Source organism: Bombina bombina, chromosome 12, assembly GCF_027579735.1.
Source record: "Bombina bombina isolate aBomBom1 chromosome 12, aBomBom1.pri, whole genome shotgun sequence".
In the NCBI taxonomy this organism is placed as follows: domain Eukaryota; kingdom Metazoa; phylum Chordata; class Amphibia; order Anura; family Bombinatoridae; genus Bombina; species Bombina bombina.
In genome coordinates, this window is record NC_069510.1 from 92,580,022 (window position 1) to 92,602,946 (window position 22,925).

General features: G+C 40.4%; 1 protein-coding gene across 2 annotated transcripts in view; it reads left to right on the forward strand.

Annotated features, from left to right (window-relative positions):
- SCAI (suppressor of cancer cell invasion) overlaps nucleotides 1-22,925 on the forward strand; it is a 573,395-nt gene that overhangs the window by 474,797 nt on the left and 75,673 nt on the right. For both annotated transcript variants that reach the window (XM_053695796.1, XM_053695797.1), the window contains 2 exons: nucleotides 9,406-9,478; nucleotides 17,134-17,307. In XM_053695796.1, coding sequence (XP_053551771.1) covers nucleotides 9,406-9,478; nucleotides 17,134-17,307 — 247 coding nt within the window. The remainder of the gene's footprint in view (nucleotides 1-9,405; nucleotides 9,479-17,133; nucleotides 17,308-22,925) is intronic.

Below are 22,925 nucleotides of genomic sequence, written 5' to 3' on the forward strand. Positions count from 1 at the left end.
AATCTGTTGGCGCTCTACAAATAACCGATAATAACAGTGTACCATTTGTAATCACAATATTTGGCGCCATTATGGCTATTTAAATGTTTGTTCACTCATTTATGGTCAAGCTTGAGAAATGGCTAATTGTGAGCCTGAAACATTGCTTTGTTTTGTTTGCATCCCTGTTTGCACAATAAAAGGTTTTTGCACCAGCTGGAACATTTCTGTTTTCTTCGTATTGACGCTGGGTTTGGTAAACCTGTTCCTTGCTGTGCAGTGAGTGCTGTGTTTCATGCTACATTGTTGCGATATCCTCATCTCCTCCGTGGAAGTTACCTTGTCACAGGGATCTGCTGGAACATGGTCCTTTTGTTCATCAAAATCTACATTCTCTGAGTCTGACTGCATGGAGAGAGCTAAGAGAGGTTTCTCTGAGAGGGTTATTGATACTCTCCTTCAGGCTCGTAAGCCTGTTACTCGTCAAATCTATCATAAGGTGTGGAGAGCTTACTTATTCTGGTATGAAGAGCATAGTTTAGCCTGGCATAAGGTTAAGGCTGCCAGGATTCTTTCCTTTCTCCTGGTGGCTCTGTCCAGATGGGACATCCTTCTTAAGACCATCCTGGGAGATTGTGACTACAGACGCAAGTTTGGGGTGCCAGGAAGGCACAGGGCCAGTGAACTCGAGAGGAATCCCTCCTCCCGATCAACATTTTGGAACTTCGAGTGATCTTCAATGCTCTGAAGGCTTGGCCTCTTCTGGGTTTGTCCCTGTTTATCAGATTCCAATCAGACAACATAATACTCGTCAAATCTATCATAAGGTGTGGAGAGCTTACTTATTCTGGTATGAAGAGCATGGTTTAGCCTGGCATAAGGTTAAGGCTGCCAGGATTCTTTCCTTTCTCCAGGAGGGTCTGGAGAAGGGCCTTTCTGCCAGTTTTTTGAGGGGACAGATTTTGGCCCTTTCTGTTTTGCTGCACAAGAGGCTTGCAGAGCTCCCTGACGTGCAATCTTTCATTAAGGCTCTGATTAGGATCAGACCTGTGTTTAGATCTAGCGCTCCACCTTGGAGTTTGAATCTTGTTCTTAAGTTTTTACAACGGGCTCGTGTGAGCTTATGCATTCGGTTGACATAATATTGTTGTCCTGGAAGGATCTTTTACTTTTGGCTATTGCGTCGGCACGCAGAGTTTCTGAAATGGCTGCCTTGCAATGTAAGCCTCCTTATCTGGTGTTCTGCACTGATAAGGCTGTCCTTCGTACCCGCTTGGGTTTTCTACCTAAGGTGGTGTCTGATCGTAACATCAATTAGGAGATTGTGGTTCCTTCCTTATGTCCTAATCCTCCTTCTTCAAAGGAACGTTTACTTCATAATCTGGATGTTGTTCAAGCTTTGAAGTTTTATCTTCAAGCTACTAAGGATTTTAGGCAAACATATTCCTTCTTTGTTATCTATTCTGGGAAGCGTAAGGGTCTGAAGGCTTCTTCAACTGCCTTATCTTTTTGGTTGAGGAGTGTTATACGCTTAGCTTACGAGTCAGCGGGACTTAAACCTCCTCAGAGGGTTATGGCTCATTCCACTAGAGCGGTGGTTTCCTCTTGGGCTTTTAAAAACGAGGCCTCTATGGATCACATTTGTAAGGCGGCTACCTGGTCCTCCTTACATACTTTTTCAAAATTCTACAAGTTTGAAGTTTTTGCCTCGGCTGAAGCAGCTTTTGGGAGAAAGGTTTTACAGACTGTGGTGCCCTCAGATTAGGGTCCGCCTTTTCTTTACCCCTCCCATTATCATTCAGTGTCCTCTAGAGCTTGGGTATAGTTTTCCCAACAGTAAGGAATTATGCCGTGGACTCTCCTCATATTAAGAAGGAAAACATAAATTATTCTTACCTGATAATTTCCTTCTGTATGTTGAGAGTCAACGGCCCCCGCCCGTATACTCAGATGGACGGACCAAAATTTGTTTTTCTCTTCCAGCACCATTTATACCCTAATATTTCTCCTACTCTTCCTTGTTCCCTTGGCAAAATGATTGGTATATGAGGGAAATGGGGGGAGTATTTAAGCCTTTGGCTGAGGTGTATTTGTCTCATCCTGGTGGCCAGGTTCAGTATTTCCCAACAGTAAGGAAAGAAGCCGTGGACTCTCCTCATACAGAAGGAGATTAAATGATCAGGTAAGCATAATTTATGGGGGGGGGTTTATTAGACAACCCAAAGTATTGATCTAGGCCCATTTTGGTATATTTCATGCCACCATTTCACCGCCAAATGCGATCAAATAAAAAAAATTGTTAACTTTTTCACAATTTTTTTTTTTTTTTTACTGAAATTATTTACAAACAGCTTGTGCAGTCATGGCACAAATGGTTGTAAATGCTTCTTTGGGATCCCCTTTGTTCAGAAATAGCAGACATAAATGGCTTTGGCATTGCTTTTTGGTAATTAGGCCGCTAAATGCTGCTGCGCACCACACTTCTATTATGACCAGGTGTTAATTAGGCAGCTTGTAGGGTTAATTTTAGCTTTAGTGTAGAGATCAGCCTCCCACCTGACACATCCCACCCCCTGATCCCTCACTGACCCCTCTCCAACAGCCCTCTTTCCTCCCCCACCCCAATGGTCACCCCCATCTTAAGTACTGGTAGAAAGTCTGCCAGTATAAATATAAGTTGTTGTTTTTTTTTCCCCCTTCTTAATATGAAGAGAGTCGACGGCTTCATTCCTTACTTGTGGGAAATACAAAACCTGGCCACCAGGAGGAAGCAAAGACACCCCAGCCAATGGTTTAAATACCTCTCCCACTTCCCTCATATCCCAGTCATTTTTTGCGTTTTGTCACAGGAGGTTGTCAGAATATTCGGAGTCGTTCCTTATGAAGGGTATCTACCCTTCAAAATGAGACTGGAGTTTTAAGTAGTCTTGTCAGTTTCTCAGTGAGAGCATTGACGAAAGTTAAAGTCTGGTGATGCAGGGAGAGTCTTTCTGCGAACCCATTCAGACTCGTATTAACAGTGTTGACGAGTTTCACTGCTTGCTTCCATCACTCACGTTGAGAGACTGTGTTTCTGTTCCTCTGTATAGATTTCGGTAAAGATGGTTTCATTTATTTATACACACATGATAATGCAAGAAGACAGGGTCACAGTGCGGCTCCTTTTATCTGTATGGAATCAAGGGTTAATATCTCCTGAGGAAGGATTATTGAACAGTGGGGATTAATCTCATAAATTTTTATTTGATTATACTGCATTATGTGTGAGATGTTTTCTGAGGCTCATAGGCTGAGGTTGGAACATACAGGTTACTTTAGAGGCGCAGCTTTACAAGCTTGGCGCGCATTTCCTAGGTTGCGCTCCATGTGACCGGGTGTTGTGGTAGCTTCACTTCCTACTCTCTGACCGCACTGGTTATCGGAGAGAAGTGGTTTTCTCTGTGTGCCTGGGTCATAGAAGGTGGTGAGTGCCCCAGCCATTGGGGGTATAAAGGTGCCGTTTTTTATATTTTATATAACGTTCGCTATTGTTATATTAGGACATAGCCCGTAGCTATGCAGGACTTTGATGTTTTAGAGGTTACTCCCTCTATACCTAAGACTAATGCCTGTTTATATTGTGAAGAGGCCGAGGTATAACTGCCCTCTCAATTATGTCCACATGCCTAGAAAAAGTGATTATGTCAAAAAAGGTAAACATGTTTGATACCACTGAGCCTTCCACCTCTGAGGGGTCCCCATCCCGTGAGGTGCGCACCCTGTTTTCATCTCCTAATACACATGCAGTTTCCCATAGCATGCCTGATCTTCCATCTGGAGGAGGCCTTTTACCTCCAGACTTCACTGCACAGTTATAAATGGTGGTGTCTGCGGCGATTAGTGCTTTACCTCCCCTGCTAAGCACAAACGAAAGGTCAAATATTGCTATCCTTCCCAGGGGTCATCATCCAGTTTATTGGCTATAGCTGATAGATGGTTATCTTATGATGAAGTTCTTTCTGATACTTCAGAGTGTAAACTTTCTAAGTCTGAATTGGCTGCCTCTAATCCTCCGATTGCGGAGGAACCAGATTTTAGATTTAGGATGGAGCACTTGCACTTTCTTTTAAAGGAAGTTCTGGCTACCTTTGAGGTTCCAGAGGGCAAACTGCCTGAAGAACCTTTAATTTCTAAACTGGATAGAGTTTACGAAGACTTTTCCTGTTCCTGTAAAGTTGGCAAACATTATTAAGAACGAATGGGAGAGGATTGATTCTTCCTTCACCCCTTTGTCTGCCTTTAAGAAACTGTTCCCGGTTCCGGACTCTCAATTGGAGTTGTGGGGTTCCTTCCCCAAGGTGGATGGCGCTGTCCCAACGCTTGCAAAACACACTACTATCCCACTGGAGGATAGTTCGTCGTTCAAAGAGCCCATGGATAAAAAGATGGAAACTCTGTTAAGAAAGATGTTTCAACATTCAAGATATTTATTTGAACCAGCAGCGGCAGTTACCTACAGCTACCTACTGGTATGATTCCTTAATGGAATTGATCGAGGTGGAAGGTCCCCTCGATGTTATTCTTGATAGAATTAAGGCTTTAAGGGTCGCTAATTTTTTTATTTGTGATGCGAATATGCAAATTATTTGTTTAAATGCTAAAACTGCTGAGTTTTCTATTCAGGCCCGCTGGGCTCTGTGGCTGAAGTCCTGGTCTGCGGACTTGACTTCCAAGCCCAGACTACTTTACCTTCCATTCAAGGGTAAGATTTTGTTTGGTCCAGGCCTGGACTCCATTATTTCCACGGTTACAGGGGGTAAGGGTGCCTACCTACTGCAGATAAAAAGAACAGATCTAAGGGACTAAATCAGCATGAAGGGGTCGCCCCCGATCCGTCTATGGATCAGGTTGGGGGCAGACTTTCGCTCTTCTCAAAAGCTTGGTTCAGGGATGTGCAGGATCCTTGGGTCCTGGAAGTCATTACTCAGGGTTACAGAATTGGGTTCAAGTCTCATCCACCCAAGGGCAGATTCCTTCTCTCAAATCTGTCATCAAAACCAGAGAAGAGGGATGCCTTTCTGGGTTTGCGTTCGGGATCTATCCTCCTTAGAAGTCATGGTCCAGGTTCCCATAAAGGAACGAGGCTTGGGATACTACTCAAACCCTTTTGTGGTCCCAAAAAAGGAAGGAACTTTCCATCCGATTCTAAACCTAAAGTGCTTAAACAAGTTTCTGAAAGTCCCCTCGTTCAAGATGGAGACGATAAGGTCTATCCTTCCCTTAGTCCAGAAGGGACAGTTCATGGCCACTATAGATCTGAAGGATGCTTACCTTCATGTCCCAATCCACAGGGAACACTTTCAGTTCCTAAGGTTTGCCTTCCTGGGCCAGCACTTCCAGTTTATTGCTCTTCTGTTTGGCCTAGCTACTGCCCTAAGAATTTTCACAAAGGTGCCTTGGAGGTTCAGTCTCATATACCTTTTTCCACCATTACCTCTCCTTCCTCGAGTAATGCCCCACATCAAGAGAAGGGGGCATCAGTGATACTGATTGCTTCATCGTGGCCGCAAAGGATGTGGTTCGCGGATCTAGTGGGGATGTCCTCATCTCCTCCATGGAAGTTACCTTGTCGCAGGGATCTACTGGAACAATGTCCTTTTGTTCATCAAAATGTAGATTCTCTGAGGCTGACTGCGTGGAGATTGAACGCTTAGTCCTAGCCAAGAGAGGTTTCTCTGAGAGAGTTATTGATACTCTCATTCAAGCTCGTAATCCGGTTATTAGTCGCATCTATCATAAGGTGTGGAGGACCTACTTATTCTGGTGTGAAGAGCATAGATTCCCCTGGCATAAGGTCAGGGTTTCCAGGATTCTTTCCTTTCTCCAGGATGGTCTGGAGAAGGGCCTTTCTGCTAGCTCCCTTAAAGGGCCATAATACCCAAATGTTTAAACACTTGAAAGTGATGCAGTATAGCTGTAAAAAGCTGACTAGAAAATATCACCTGAGCATCTCTATGTAAAAAAGAAAGATATTTTACCTCAAAAGTTTCACAGTAGCCACATTCCATTGTAAAGGACTTCTAAGCAGCAAATCAGTATGTCTATCCCAGGACAGCCGAAGGGATGAGCCTTGTGCACTCTCATGTTATTTCCCTATTCAGTGTAAGGAAGTTTACAATGAAATCTCATGAGAGTTAAGTCAAATCTCATGAGAGTTAAGTCAAATCTCATGAGAGCACAGTAAAAGAGTTCATGACCTCAGCACTGCTGATGCTGATTGGCTGCTGTTCATTTCTTCATTTTTTTATTTTTTTTTACCTACATAGAGATGCTCAGGTGATATTTTCCTGTTAGCCTTTTACAGTTATACTGCATCAGTTTCAAGTGATTTAGCATATGAGTATTATGTCCCTTTAAGGCTTTCAGCCCTATCTGTTTTACTGCACAAGAGGCTCGCTGAGCTTCCAGATATTCAGTTTTTTGTTCAGGCTCTGGCTAGAATCAAGCTTGTGTTTAGAGCTAGCACTCTTCCTTGGAGTTTAAATCTTGTTCTTAAAGTTTTGCAGAAGGCTCCGTTTGAACCTATGCATGTAGTTGACATTAAATTACTGTCTTGGAAGGTTCTTTTTCTACTGGCTATTGCTTCGGCGCGCAAATCTCTAAAATGGCTGCCTTGCAATGTGAGCCTGCTTACCTAGTATTTCATGCTGATAAGGCTTTTCTTCGTACAGGGTTAGGTTTTCTTCCTAAGGTTGTTTCAGATCGCAACATCAATCAGGAGATTGTGGTTCCTTCCTTGTGTCCTAATCCTCCTCCTTCGAAGGAACGGTTACTTCATAATTTGGATGTGGTTTGGGCCTTGAAGTTCTATCTTCAGGCTACGAAGGAGTTTAGACAGACTTCTTCTTTGTTTGTTGTCTATTCTGGGAAGTGTAGGGGGCAGAAGGCCTTGTCCACTAACTTATCTTTTTGGTTGAGGAGCATTATTCGCTTAGCCTATGAGACAGTGGGACATAAGCCTCCTCAAAGGATTAAGGCTCATTCAACTAAAACAGTGGCTTCCTCTTGGGCCTTCAAGAATGAGGCCTCTATGGATCAGATTTGTAGGGCGGCTACCTGGACCTCCTTACATACCTTTTCAAAATTTAGCAAGTTTTATGTTTTTGCTTCGGCTGAAGCAGCTTTTGGGAGAAAGGTTTTGCAGGCTGTGGTACCCTCAGAATAGGGTCCGTCTTCTTTTTTGCCCTCCCGGTTATTCAGTGTCCTCTGGATCTTGGGTATATGTTTCCCACAAGTAAGGAATGAAGCTGTGGACTCTCATATTAAGAAGGAAAACATAATTTTTTCCTTTCATTCTGTATGAGGAGAGTCCACGGCCCCTGCCCGTATTCTCCGAAGGGCGTACCTAAATTTTGTTTTGTTCTTCTGGCACTATTTAGACCCTGATATTTCTCCTACTGTTCCTTGCTCCATTGGCAGAATGACTGGGATATGAGGGAAGTGGGGGAGGTAATTAAGCCTTTGGCTGGGGTGTCTTTGCCTCCTCCTGGTGGCCAGGTTCTGTATTTCCCACAAGTAAGGAATAAAGCCGTTGACTCTCCTCATACAGAAGGAAAGGAAATTATCTGGTAAGCATAATTAGTTTTTTTAATATATTTTCTGAAGGGTAGTATTCCCCCTTACCTCCCAACTTCCCTGATCCCCCCCCCCCAAACAGCTCTCTAATCCTCCCCTTCTCTACCTGTTTGCTGCCATCTTAGGTACTGGCAGCTGTCTGCCAGTACCCAGTTTGCTGCAAATTAGGCAGAAAAAATTAAAACACCATTTTTTTCTGTAGTGTAGCTCCCCCCTCAATACCCTACCACCCTCCCAGATCCCTTTCCATCAACGGATCCCACATAGGATCCCCCTCATTGACCCTCCTTCCACCTCAATGACGCACTTATTTTTTATGTTTTCATTCCCTGTAGCGTGGCATAACAGTCCGCCCCCCCACCCCCTACAGCGGTGGGCCCCCCACCCAGCTCACTCCTTAACCTCTCACCCACCAATGATCTGCACCACTGCTGTCCGATGCAGAGAGGCCCTCTCTGCATCGGTAACTCTGCAAATCTATTTCTGCAGAGATCGCGGCAGAGAGAAGCCCAGGACTGCGGCAGAGAGAAGCCCAGGACTGCAGGGACATACAGGGTACATTGCTGGTCCTTAAGAGCATAACGATCAGCATTGTACAGGGTATGGCGCTGGTCTTAAAGGAACATAAACCCCAAATTTTTATTTCATGATTCAGATAGCGAATACAATTTTATCCAACTTTTGAATTTACTTATATTTTCTAATTTGCTTCATTCTCTTGGTATCCTTTGTTGAAGATGCATCAATGCTGTACTGGGAGCTAGCTAGCTGGTGGTTGCACATATATGCTTCATGTTATTGTCTCACCCAGTTTTCAATCAGCAGCCCCTGAGTCTACCTAGGTATCCCTTTCAACAAAGGATCTCAGGAGAACAAAAATAAAATAGATACTAGAAGTAAATTGGAGAATTGTTTAAAATCTGAATCATAAAAAAAGTTGTTTTTTGCCTATTTAACTGATGAATTCCTTTCTTTCATGGTGGTGAGAGTCCATGAGACCCACCGAGTAGGCATTTTTGGCTGAATTTTTTTATTTGCACCTCTTTATACCCTAGTTTTTCCTTTTCTGCCTTTCTTTTACTTTTCTCCGATAAACTGAGATATGCAGGGTGGTGGGATGATTCAAAAGCTCTTGGTATTTGAGATATCTTTGCCTCCTCCTAGTGGTCAGGAGTTGAATCCCACATGTCAAGGCTTGTGGACTCTCACCACCATAAAAGAAAGGACTTTATCAGGTAAGCATAAATTATGTTTTTTCATGAACTTCTAGAGCTTCTTTCTCCCTCTTACAGCTTACTTTAGACTACGTCAAAATTAACATTTCTTGATCCAGTATGCAATGTTTAGCAAGTTTCTAGTTTGCTTTGTTCTCTTGGTATCCTTTGCTGAAAAGCATACCTAGGTATGCCCAGCGCAGCAAAGCACTACTGGAAACTAGCTGCTGATTGGTGGCTGCACATACATTCCTATTGACATAAGTTCACCCAATGTTTTCAGCTAGATCCCTGTGGTGTATTGCTGCCACTAGAACATTTAATAATAGATGTAAATTGGAAAATTGTTTAAAATTGTATGCTCTGTCTAAATCATGAAATACAATTTGGGTTTGCTGTTTAACTGTAGTTAGAATTGAAGAAATATTTGCTTTCACAGTTGAATAAGAGTAAAGAGATGTAATTATATGTTGTTTTCTAATTGTACCATCTCTGCTATAGCTGTAAAGAAAATGCTTAGACTCTATAAATATAATGCTGCTTAATGTGTAAATTCTCTCTTAACCAGCTGGTTCTTTTCAAAAAAAATTTATTACAGAATTTTACCAATTTGTTCGGACAGCCTCTGGTCTGCCTGCTCTCTCCGACTGCATACCCCAAAGCTTTGCAAGGTATGGATCGCATGATCATGCTTTCATGTATTCTGTAATATTTGTTTTGTGAATAATTAAACTAGAGCTATGTTTTTAACTGCTTGAGTATGAAGGACAACACATTGTTTTTGTATGCACTAAGCTTGAGTGTGGCGGACAACAACGTGTTATCTTCTACCCCATCACCATCTGCATGCATGGTGACATCATAGGGAACTATGAAATCCCTGCAGGGATTTCCTTGTTAGTAAAGCTGGAGTCCATATGTCAGACCCAAGACCACTTATCTAAGACTCATTTGAAAGAGGGGAGTCTGCATTAACCAATCCCACCACCACCCACCCCATTTGTGCTAGAGATACAAGTGACCCCTTATTTCAAATGTGGGAGTCAATCGTCTCCTAGGACACATGTAATTACCATAGATTACTAGTTTTCCAGTTCCAAGAATTAGAAGTGCACATGGTAGGCTTCACAAGCCTATCTATCTATAAGTGGCCTGAGCGGGGAGGGATCAGTTATGAAACTGGAAAACAATGATAGCTTTGCTGAAACAATGACACTGCCAAACTGTGTTAGCTCCAGGACCAAGTCTGGATTGGATCCTCCAAATATAGCAAGTGCTGGTGGGAGTTTAACCATTGAAAAGCAATTGCAGAAAACAAGGTGTTATGGCATTCAAAAAATTCAGTCACTAAGCATGTTAATTTATTACAAGACTACAGAAGAGTATTATAACTACAAGGTGCCTTGTGTCCCTTTTAGTTGAAAGTTTGGCCCCATAGCACAGGGTGTATCTTTTAAGTGGGGGATCAGGACAACTGTAAAGTGCCGGTTGATGCTGTCAAAGTATATTAAATTAATTTTAGCCATAAAGATGTATTCAAAGAAAAATGTGGCCTGAAAATAACTGTGCAGATGAATTTTTAACATCATATTAGTTTTTTTAAGTATTGAAGAAATCATTTGAAAGTTTTAGTTTCCATATAGCATTGGGCAACACCATGGTCCTATATGTACAGTTATACATGAGCCGATTTAGTTTGCATATAGCATTGGGCAACACCATGGTCCTATATGTACAGTTATACATGAGCTGATTTAGTTTCCATAAAGCATTGGGCAACACCATGGTCCTATATGTACAGTTATACATGAGCTGGTTTAGTTCCCATATAGCATTGGGCAACACCATGGTCCTATATGTACAGTTATACATGAGCTGATTTAGTTTGCATATAGCATTGGGCAACACCATGGTCCTATTTGTACAGTTATACATGAGCTGATTTAGTTCCCATATAGCATTGGGCAACATCATGGTCCTATATGTACAGTTATACATGAGCTGATTTAGTTTCCATATAGCATTGGGCAACACCATGGTCCTATATGTACAGTTATACATGAGCTGGTTTAGTTCCCATATAGCATTGGGCAACACCATGGTCCTATATGTACAGTTATACATGAGCTGATTTAGTTTGCATATAGCATTGGGCAACACCATGGTCCTATATGTACAGTTATACATGAGCTGATTTAGTTTCCATATAGCATTGGGCAACACCATGGTCCTATATGTACAGTTATACATGAGCTGATTTAGTTTCCATATAGCATTGGGCAACACCATGGTCCTATATGTACAGTTATACATGAGCTGATTTAGTTTCCATATAGCATTGGGCAATACCATGGTCCTATATGTACAGTTATACATGAGCTGATTTAGTTTCCATATAGCATTGGGCAACACCATGGTCCTATATGTACAGTTATACATGAGCTGATTTAGTTTCCATATAGCATTGGGCAACACCATGGTCCTATATGTACAGTTATACATGAGCCGATTTAGTTTGCATATAGCATTGGGCAACACCATGGTCCTATATGTACAGTTATACATGAGCTGATTTAGTTTCCATATAGCATTGGGCAACACCATGGTCCTATATGTACAGTTATACATGAGCTAATTTAGTTTCCATATAGCATTGGGCAACACCATGGTCCTATATGTACAGTTATACATGAGCTAATTTAGTTTCCATATAGCATTGGGCAACACCATGGTCCTATATGTACAGTTATACATGAGCTAATTTAGTTTCCATAAAGCATTGGGCAACACCATGGTCCTATATGTACAGTTATACATGAGCTGATTTAGTTTCCATATAGCATTGGGCAACACCATGGTCCTATATGTACAGTTATACATGAGCTGATTTAGTTTCCATATAGCATTGGGCAACACCATGGTCCTATATGTACAGTTATACATGAGCTAATTTAGTTTGCATATAGCATTGGGCAACACCATGGTCCTATATGTACAGTTATACATGAGCTAATTTAGTTTGCATATAGCATTGGGCAACACCATGGTCCTATTTGTACAGTTATACATGAGCTGATTTAGTTTGCATATAGCATTGGGCAACACCATGGTCCTATATGTACAGTTATACATGAGCTAATTTAGTTTCCATATAGCATTGGGCAACACCATGGTCCTATATGTACAGTTATACATGAGCTGATTTAGTTTCCATATAGCATTGGGCAACACCATGGTCCTATATGTACAGTTATACATGAGCTGATTTAGTTTCCATATAGCATTGGGCAACACCATGGTCCTATATGTACAGTTATACATGAGCTAATTTAGTTTGCATATAGCATTGGGCAACACCATGGTCCTATATGTACAGTTATACATGAGCTAATTTAGTTTGCATATAGCATTGGGCAACACCATGGTCCTATTTGTACAGTTATACATGAGCTGATTTAGTTTGCATATAGCATTGGGCAACACCATGGTCCTATATGTACAGTTATACATGAGCTAATTTAGTTTGCATATAGCATTGGGCAACACCATGGTTCTATATGTACAGTTATACATGAGCTGATTTAGTTTCCATATAGCATTGGGCAACACCATGGTCCTATATGTACAGTTATACATGAGCTGATTTAGTTTCCATATAGCATTGGGCAACACCATGGTCCTATATGTACAGTTATACATGAGCTGATTTAGTTTCCATATAGCATTGGGCAACACCATGGTCCTATATGTACAGTTATACATGAGCCGATTTAGTTTGCATATAGCATTGGGCAACACCATGGTCCTATATGTACAGTTATACATGAGCTGATTTAGTTTCCATATAGCATTGGGCAACACCATGGTCCTATATGTACAGTTATACATGAGCTAATTTAGTTTCCATATAGCATTGGGCAACACCATGGTCCTATATGTACAGTTATACATGAGCTAATTTAGTTTCCATATAGCATTGGGCAACACCATGGTCCTATATGTACAGTTATACATGAGCTAATTTAGTTTGCATATAGCATTGGGCAACACCATGGTCCTATATGTACAGTTATACATGAGCTGATTTAGTTTCCATAAAGCATTGGGCAACACCATGGTCCTATATGTACAGTTATACATGAGCTGATTTAGTTTCCATATAGTATTGGGCAACACCATGGTCCTATATGTACAGTTATACATGAGCTAATTTAGTTTGCATATAGCATTGGGCAACACCATGGTCCTATATGTACAGTTATACATGAGCTGATTTAGTTTCCATAAAGCATTGGGCAACACCATGGTCCTATATGTACAGTTATACATGAGCTGATTTAGTTTCCATATAGCATTGGGCAACATCATGGTCCTATATGTACAGTTATACATGAGCTGATTTAGTTTTCATATAGCATTGGGCAACACCATGGTCCTATATGTACAGTTATACATGAGCTGGTTTAGTTTCCATATAGCATTGGGCAACAACATAGTCCTATTTGTACAGTTATACATGAGCTGATTTAGTTCCCATATAGCATTGGGCAACATCATGGTCCTATATGTACAGTTATACATGAGCAGATTTAGTTTCCATATAGCATTGGGCAACACCATGGTCCTATATGTACAGTTATACATGAGCTGATTTAGTTTCCATATAGCATTGGGCAACACCATGGTCCTATATGTACAGTTATACATGAGCTAATTTAGTTTGCATATAGCATTGGGCAACACCATGGTCCTATTTGTACAGTTATACATGAGCTGATTTAGTTTGCATATAGCATTGGGCAACACCATGGTCCTATATGTACAGTTATACATGAGCTAATTTAGTTTGCATATAGCATTGGGCAACACCATGGTTCTATATGTACAGTTATACATGAGCTGATTTAGTTTGCATATAGCATTGGGCAACACCATGGTCCTATATGTACAGTTATACATGAGCTGATTTAGTTTCCATAAAGCATTGGGCAACACCATGGTCCTATTTGTACAGTTATACATGAGCTGGTTTAGTTCCCATATAGCATTGGGCAACACCATGGTCCTATATGTACAGTTATACATGAGCTGATTTAGTTTGCATATAGCATTGGGCAACACCATGGTCCTATATGTACAGTTATACATGAGCTGGTTTAGGTCCCATATAGCATTGGGCAACACCATGGTCCTATATGTACAGTTATACATGAGCTGATTTAGTTTCCATAAAGCATTGGGCAACACCATGGTCCTATTTGTACAGTTATACATGAGCTGGTTTAGTTCCCATATAGCATTGGGCAACACCATGGTCCTATATGTACAGTTATACATGAGCTGATTTAGTTTGCATATAGCATTGGGCAACACCATGGTCCTATATGTACAGTTATACATGAGCTGGTTTAGGTCCCATATAGCATTGGGCAACACCATGGTCCTATATGTACAGTTATACATGAGCTGATTTAGTTTGCATATAGCATTGGGCAACACCATGGTCCTATATGTACAGTTATACATGAGCTGATTTAGTTTCCATATAGCATTGGGCAACATCATGGTCCTATATGTACAGTTATACATGAGCTGATTTAGTTTGCATATAGCATTGGGCAACACCATGGTCCTATATGTACAGTTATACATGAGCTAATTTAGTTTGCATATAGCATTGGGCAACACCATGGTCCTATATGTACAGTTATACATGAGCTAATTTAGTTTGCATATAGCATTGGGCAACACCATGGTCCTATATGTACAGTTATACATGAGCTAATTTAGTTTCCATAAAGCATTGGGCAACACCATGGTCCTATATGTACAGTTATACATGAGCTGATTTAGTTTCCATATAGCATTGGGCAACACCATGGTCCTATATGTACAGTTATACATGAGCTGATTTAGTTTCCATATAGCATTGGGCAACACCATGGTCCTATATGTACAGTTATACATGAGCTAATTTAGTTTGCATATAGCATTGGGCAACACCATGGTCCTATATGTACAGTTATACATGAGCTAATTTAGTTTGCATATAGCATTGGGCAACACCATGGTCCTATTTGTACAGTTATACATGAGCTGATTTAGTTTGCATATAGCATTGGGCAACACCATGGTCCTATATGTACAGTTATACATGAGCTAATTTAGTTTCCATATAGCATTGGGCAACACCATGGTCCTATATGTACAGTTATACATGAGCTGATTTAGTTTCCATATAGCATTGGGCAACACCATGGTCCTATATGTACAGTTATACATGAGCTGATTTAGTTTCCATATAGCATTGGGCAACACCATGGTCCTATATGTACAGTTATACATGAGCTAATTTAGTTTGCATATAGCATTGGGCAACACCATGGTCCTATATGTACAGTTATACATGAGCTAATTTAGTTTGCATATAGCATTGGGCAACACCATGGTCCTATTTGTACAGTTATACATGAGCTGATTTAGTTTGCATATAGCATTGGGCAACACCATGGTCCTATATGTACAGTTATACATGAGCTAATTTAGTTTGCATATAGCATTGGGCAACACCATGGTTCTATATGTACAGTTATACATGAGCTGATTTAGTTTCCATATAGCATTGGGCAACACATTGGTCCTATATGTACAGTTATACATGAGCTGATTTAGTTTCCATAAAGCATTGGGCAACACCATGGTCCTATTTGTACAGTTATACATGAGCTGGTTTAGTTCCCATATAGCATTGGGCAACACCATGGTCCTATATGTACAGTTATACATGAGCTGATTTAGTTTGCATATAGCATTGGGCAACACCATGGTCCTATATGTACAGTTATACATGAGCTGGTTTCGGTCCCATATAGCATTGGGCAACACCATGGTCCTATATGTACAGTTATACATGAGCTGATTTAGTTTGCATATAGCATTGGGCAACACCATGGTCCTATATGTACAGTTATACATGAGCTGATTTAGTTTCCATATAGCATTGGGCAACATCATGGTCCTATATGTACAGTTATACATGAGCTGATTTAGTTTGCATATAGCATTGGGCAACACCATGGTCCTATATGTACAGTTATACATGAGCTAATTTAGTGTGCATATAGCATTGGGCAACACCATGGTCCTATATGTACAGTTATACATGAGCTAATTTAGTTTGCATATAGCATTGGGCAACACCATGGTCCTATATGTACAGTTATACATGAGCTAATTTAGTTTCCATATAGCATTGGGCAACACCATGGTCCTATATGTACAGTTATACATGAGCTGATTTAGTTTCCATATAGCATTGGGCAACACCATGGTCCTATATGTACAGTTATACATGAGCTGATTTAGTTCCCATATAGCATTGGGCAACACCATGGTCCTATATGTACAGTTATACATGAGCTAATTTAGTTTCCATATAGCATTGGGCAACACCATGGTCCTATATGTACAGTTATACATGAGCTAATTTAGTTTCCATATAGCATTGGGCAACACCATGGTCCTATTTGTACAGTTATACATGAGCTGGTTTAGTTTGCATATAGCATTGGGCAACACCATGGTCCTATATGTACAGTTATACATGAGCTGATTTAGTTTGCATATAGCATTGGGCAACATCATGGTCCTATATGTACAGTTATACATGAGCTGATTTAGTTTCCATATAGCATTGGGCAACACCATGGTCCTATTTGTACAGTTATACATGAGCTGGTTTAGGTCCCATATAGCATTGGGCAACACCATGGTCCTATATGTACAGTTATACATGAGCTAATTTAGTTTGCATATAGCATTGGGCAACACCATGGTCCTATATGTACAGTTATACATGAGCTGATTTAGTTTGCATATAGCATTGGGCAACACCATGGTCCTATATGTACAGTTATACATGAGCTGATTTAGTTTGCATATAGCATTGGGCAACACCATGGTCCTATATGTACAGTTATACATGAGCTGATAAAGTAACAAACTTACACGTCTGTAATGTCTCTTAAGGATGCAACATAAATAAATGTATCTACCATACACCTTCTGGCAACAAGAGCTCTGTGACCATAGCATCAGCCTGTGAGCTGCCTGTATGTAACTACTGATGATCGTAACTAGCATTCTGGAGAGAGTTTTCTTTAATTGTATAGCATATTCATTCTTAAACTGTTAGTAGACATTTGTTAAAAATAGATCTGTTTTATTGATAAAGAGCAATTTATTTGTAATTTCAGTGATTTGGCTTACAGCATGTGGTTCTTACATACAGCCTACTTTCATTTATTTTGTTTTTTTCCCCCCACAGATCATTCTCAGCGCGGCAGTCTCTTTACTCTTTTCCTGAATAACCCTCTCATGGCGTTCCTCTTCATCACTGGCCTTTCTAGCATGCGCAGAGGACTGTGGGAAAAATGTCAGGATCACCTCCGGAAAATTAACAGGGATATTGCTCAGCTGTTGACTCAGTCTCGCTCTGTAGGTACGGCCAGAAAATAAATGACCCAAGTAACGGCAGGTTTACTTTCTACTGGTAAATTCCTCCATTCGCAAAAGGAATGTTTTTTCTGTATGCACTAGCTAATGTAAAATCTATATACTAAATAAGTGTCACTTGATAAAAGAACACCCTAATATAATAATAAAATGCTCTAATTCTAAAAGTGGTTAAACACATAAACACTAAAGTCAAAATTAAACTTTCGTGATGCAGATGCAGCATGCAGTTTTTAAGAGACTTTACAGTTTACTTATATTATGACATTGTGCACTACATGCAAGAGTTCACAGTGTATATGTATGAGTTTGTGATTGGCTTATTGCTGTCACATGATCAGAAAATTGAATTACATTTTGAAATTTGCCAGAAAAAAAAATCTATAAATCATTTAATTAAGTGCTATTGCATTGTATTTTCATTATGCAGTTCTACTGTATTTAAAAGAACACTAACGTAAGAATTCAACTTTTATGATTCAGGTTACTAATTTGAAATTCAAATTCAGTGCTTTTGCATTGTTTTTTTATTATGCATGTGTTACTTAGTTAATTCTGCTGTATTTAATGGTATTTTAAACTTGTGCATTAGGCACACTCCTGATACTGCATTTCAGCTTCTGAGTACAAGTTGTATTTTAACTCATCTGCAGAGGTTAAAGACCTAGCAATAAGCATTCTTGTAATAATAAATAATTTAATGAATTAGAGCATTTTACTACTTCAGTACTATGCCCCTTCTGTTCTCTGTTGTTTCATAAGGTGTGTGCCCATTAGCCATTACTACTGGTATTCAACTCCTGGCCACTAGGAGGAGGCAAAGATACCCAATATTCCACAAGCTTTTTATCCCTTACACCTCTTTGGTATCACATTCTTATCTTTGCCTCCACAGGAGGAAGGTGATAAATTGAGGTGCTCCTTATTCTTCGTGAACAGGCGTTCTCAGACCTATGAGACACCCATTCTCCTTCTCGGGAACCATGGATTTAAAAAAAGAGCGGTGTAGAGATTTAAAGTACTTAGGTAGTGAATGTAATTCTCCTGCTGGAGTTTTACACTAGCCTACCACAGGTATCACATAAACTTGTCCCTTTGCCTCCTCTTGTTGTTGTGCCACAGGTGTTGCGGGACTTGTTCCTTAGCCACCTCCTGTTGGCTTGTCGTCGTACTCCTTTGTTATATCCCCTGTTGTTGCTTGCACAGATCTGGATGGTCTCCCTACTGGAAGCAATTTCTGCAGCTAGGTAACTACAGAAGAGTTGTTGCACATCAGGTAAGTAAAAAATACATGCATTTTTTTTTTCAGGGAATCTTTTGGGACTTGTGGCTTCATCTCCACTCCAGTCTTCTGTGGACATTCTTTTTTTTACCCCTCTTAGTCAATAATTTCTTCAGAAGTCAGTCTCTTAGTTTGGGGTGCAGTCTGGGAGTTCAGGAGGGTGCAAGGTGATGGTTTTCTCAAGAGGCGAGGTTACCAATAAATATTTATTTTCAAAGGCAGGGAGAGTCCAACACCTGGCCACCAGGAGGAGGAGAAGACACCCCAGCCAAAGGCTATAAATATTCCTCCCACTTCCCCTATCCCCCCAGTCATTCTTTGCCTTTCGTCGCTAGAGGAGGATGGCAGAGAAAGTGTACAGAAGATATGGATAGTCCTTTAATGGGTAGTTTCCCTTCAAGAGAGGACTGGGGTGCCGTTTAAGTAATCGTGTAAATCTCTCAGTGAGAGTAGTGATGATAGTTTCTTGCTGCGCAGGGAACGTTCTGTGTTATAGATCTAGACAATCACTCTAACAGCCCCTGAATAACCAGTGTTAATGAGTTACACTGCTTATTCTCTTTCACTCAGGTACCTGTCAGGATGCGCTGTAATACTGTCAAACCATGAGATGCTGTATCTGCTCCACACCTTGGATCCTGGAGGGTGAGTCCTTTATTTTTCTTAGGGGAATGTGCCTAATAGGGTTATATCTCCCCTATGATTATGTCTGGGACACTTCGAGTCACAGTGTGACGTTTTAAGCCCTATAGAGGATCTGGGGGGAAATATTTCTTGAGAGGGAGGTGATATGGGAGCAGTTGGGGAACTTGTGTACCGCTTAAATTTCTTACACGGATCACATGATGGGGTCTTGTTGGCTCAGAAGGGGATTACCTCAGGCAGAGGACCACTGTTAGATTTTTTTTTTTTGGTTGCGTAGTTTTAATTACTTTTGCGTGTCTTTTTCATCCTGTGGGGGGCTTGTCTCTCTCGCGCACCATGTGACCGGGTGCGATCCTTCCGGTTTTTGTGAGTCAGAGCTTCTTCGTAGCAGAATTGAGGAGAGCGCAAAAGTTTACCACAGAGAGTATATCATTCTGGTCTGGGTATCTGGAAGGTGGTGAGTACCCCAGCCTTAGGTGGGTAGAGGTGCCTCTCCATTTTTTATTTTATTTTTGGTAGGACTCAATACCTTACTCTGGAGGACACAGCAGACACAAAACCCTCTGAAGGGTAAATTGCAATCTCCATTTCAAATCTTTGTCTATATTGTGAGGAAGCCATGTTTCTTTCATGTAATTAGCAAGAGTCCATGAGCTAGTGACGTATGGGATATACATTCCTACCAGGAGGGGCAAAGTTTCCCAAACCTCAAAATGCCTATAAATACACCCCTCACCACACCCACAATTCAGTTTTTACAAACTTTGCCTCCGATGGAGGTGGTGAAGTAAGTTTGTGCTAGATTCTACGTTGATATGCGCTCCGCAGCAAGTTGGAGCCCGGTTTTCCTCTCAGCGTGCAGTGAATGTCAGAGGGATGTGAGGAGAGTATTGCCTATTTGAATGCAGTGATCTCCTTCTAAGGGGTCTATTTCATAGGTTCTCTGTTATCGGTCGTAGAGATTCATCTCTTACCTCCCTTTTCAGATCGACGATATACTCTTATATATACCATTACCTCTGCTGATTCTCGTTTCAGTACTGGTTTGGCTATCTACTATATGTAGATGAGTGTCCTGGGGTAAGTAAGTCTTATTTTCTGTGACACTCCTAGCTATGGTTGGGCACTTTGTTTATAAAGTTCTAAATATATGTATTCAAACATTTATTTGCCTTGACTCAGAATGTTCAACTTTCCTTATTTTCAGACAGTCAGTTTCATATTTGGGATAATGCATTTTAACATTTTTCTTACCTTAAAATTTGACTTTTTCCCTGTGGGCTGTTAGGCTCGCGGGGGCTGAAAATGCTTCATTTTATTGCGTCATTCTTGGCGCTGACTTTTTTGGCGCAAAAATTCTATTTCCGTTTCCGGCGTCATACGTGTCGCCGGAAGTTGCGTCATTTTTTGACGTTATTTTGCGCCAAAAATGTCAGCGTTCCGGATGTGGCGTCATTTTTGGCGCCAAAAAGCATTTAGGCGCCAAATAATGTGGGCGTCTTATTTGGCGCGAAAAAATATGGGCGTCACTTTTGTCTCCACATTATTTAAGTCTCATTTTTTATTGCTTCTGGTTGCTAGAAGCTTGTTCTTTGGCATTTTTTCCCATTCCTGAAACTGTCATTTAAGGAATTTGATCAATTTTGCTTTATATATATGTTGTTTTTTCTCTTACATATTGCAAGATGTCTCACGTTGCATCTGAGTCAGAAGATACTACAGGAAAATCGCTGTCAAGTGCTGAATCTACCAAAGCTAAGTGTATCTGCTGTAAACTTTTGGTAGCTATTTCTCCAGCTGTTGTTTGTATTGATTGTCATGACAAACTTGTTAAAGCAGATAATATTTCCTTTAGTAAAGTACCATTGCCTGTTGCAGTTCCTTCAACATCTAAGGTGCAGAATGTTCCTGATAATATAAGAGATTTTGTTTCTGAATCCATAAAGAAGGCTATGTCTGTTATTTCTCCTTCTAGTAAACGTAAAAAATCTTTTAAAACTTCTCTCCCTACAGATGAATTTTTAACTGAACATCATCATTCTGATTCTGATGATTCCTCTGGTTCAGAGGATTCTGTCTCAGAGGTTGATGCTGATAAATCTTCATATTTATTTAAAATGGAATTTATTCGTTCTTTACTTAAAGAAGTCCTAATTGCTTTAGAAATAGAGGATTCTGGTCCTCTTGATACTAAATCTAAACGTTTAAATAAGGTTTTTAAATCTCCTGTAGTTATTCCAGAAGTTTTTCTTGTCCCTGATGCTATTTCTGCAGTAATTTCCAAAGAATGGGATAATTTGGGTAATTCATTTACTCCTTCTAAACGTTTTAAGCAATTATATCCTGTGCCGTCTGACAGATTAGAATTTTGGGACAAGATCCCTAAAGTTGATGGGGCTATTTCTACCCTTGCTAAACGTACTACTATTCCTACGTCAGATGGTACTTCGTTTAAGGATCCTCTAGATAGGAAAATTGAGTCCTTTCTAAGAAAAGCTTATCTGTGTTCAGGTAATCTTCTTAGACCTGCTATATCTTTGGCTGATGTTGCTGCAGCTTCAACTTTTTGGTTGGAAACTTTAGCGCAACAAGTAACACATCGTGATTCTCATGATATTATTATTCTTCTTCAACATGCTAATAATTTTATCTGTGATGCCATTTTTTATATTATCAGAGTTGATGTCAGGTTTATGTCTCTAGCTATTTTAGCTAGAAGAGCTTTATGGCTTAAAACTTGGAATGCTGATATGGCTTCTAAATCAACTTTACTTTCCATTTATTTCCAGGGTAACAAATTATTTGGTTCTCAGTTGGATTCCATTATTTCAACTGTTACTGGTGGGAAAGGAACTTTTTTACCACAGGATAAAAAATCTAAAGGTAAAAACAGGGCTAATAATCGTTTTCGTTCCTTTCGTTTCAACAAAGAACAAAAGCCTGATCCTTCATCCTCAGGAGCAGTTTCAGTTTGGAGACCATCTCCAGTTTGGAATAAATCCAAGCCAGCTAGAAAGGCAAAGCCTGCTTCTAAGTCCACATGAAGGTGCGGCCCTCATTCCAGCTCAGCTGGTAGGGGGCAGGTTACGTTTTTTCAAGGAAATTTGGATCAATTCTGTTCACAATCTTTGGATTCAGAGCATTGTTTCAGAAGGGTACAGAATTGGTTTCAAGTTGAGACCTCCTGCAAAGAGATTTTTTCTTTCCCGTGTCCCAGTAAATCCAGTAAAAGCTCAAGCATTTCTGAAATGTGTTTCAGATCTAGAGTTGACTGGAGTAATTATGCCAGTTCCAGTTCCGGAACAGGGGATGGGGTTTTATTCAAATCTCTTCATTGTACCAAAGAAGGAGAATTCTTTCAGACCAGTTCTGGATCTAAAAATATTGAATCGTTATGTAAGGATACCAACGTTCAAGATGGTAACTGTAAGGACTATCTTACCTTTTGTTCAGCAAGGGAATTATATGTCCACAATAGATTTACAGGATGCATATCTGCATATTCCGATTCATCCAGATCATTATCAGTTTCTGAGATTCTCGTTTCTGGACAAGCATTACCAGTTTGTGGCTCTGCCGTTTGGCCTAGCTACAGCTCCAAGAATTTTTACAAAGGTTCTCGGTGCCCTGCTGTCTGTAATCAGAGAACAGGGTATTGTGGTATTTCCTTATTTGGA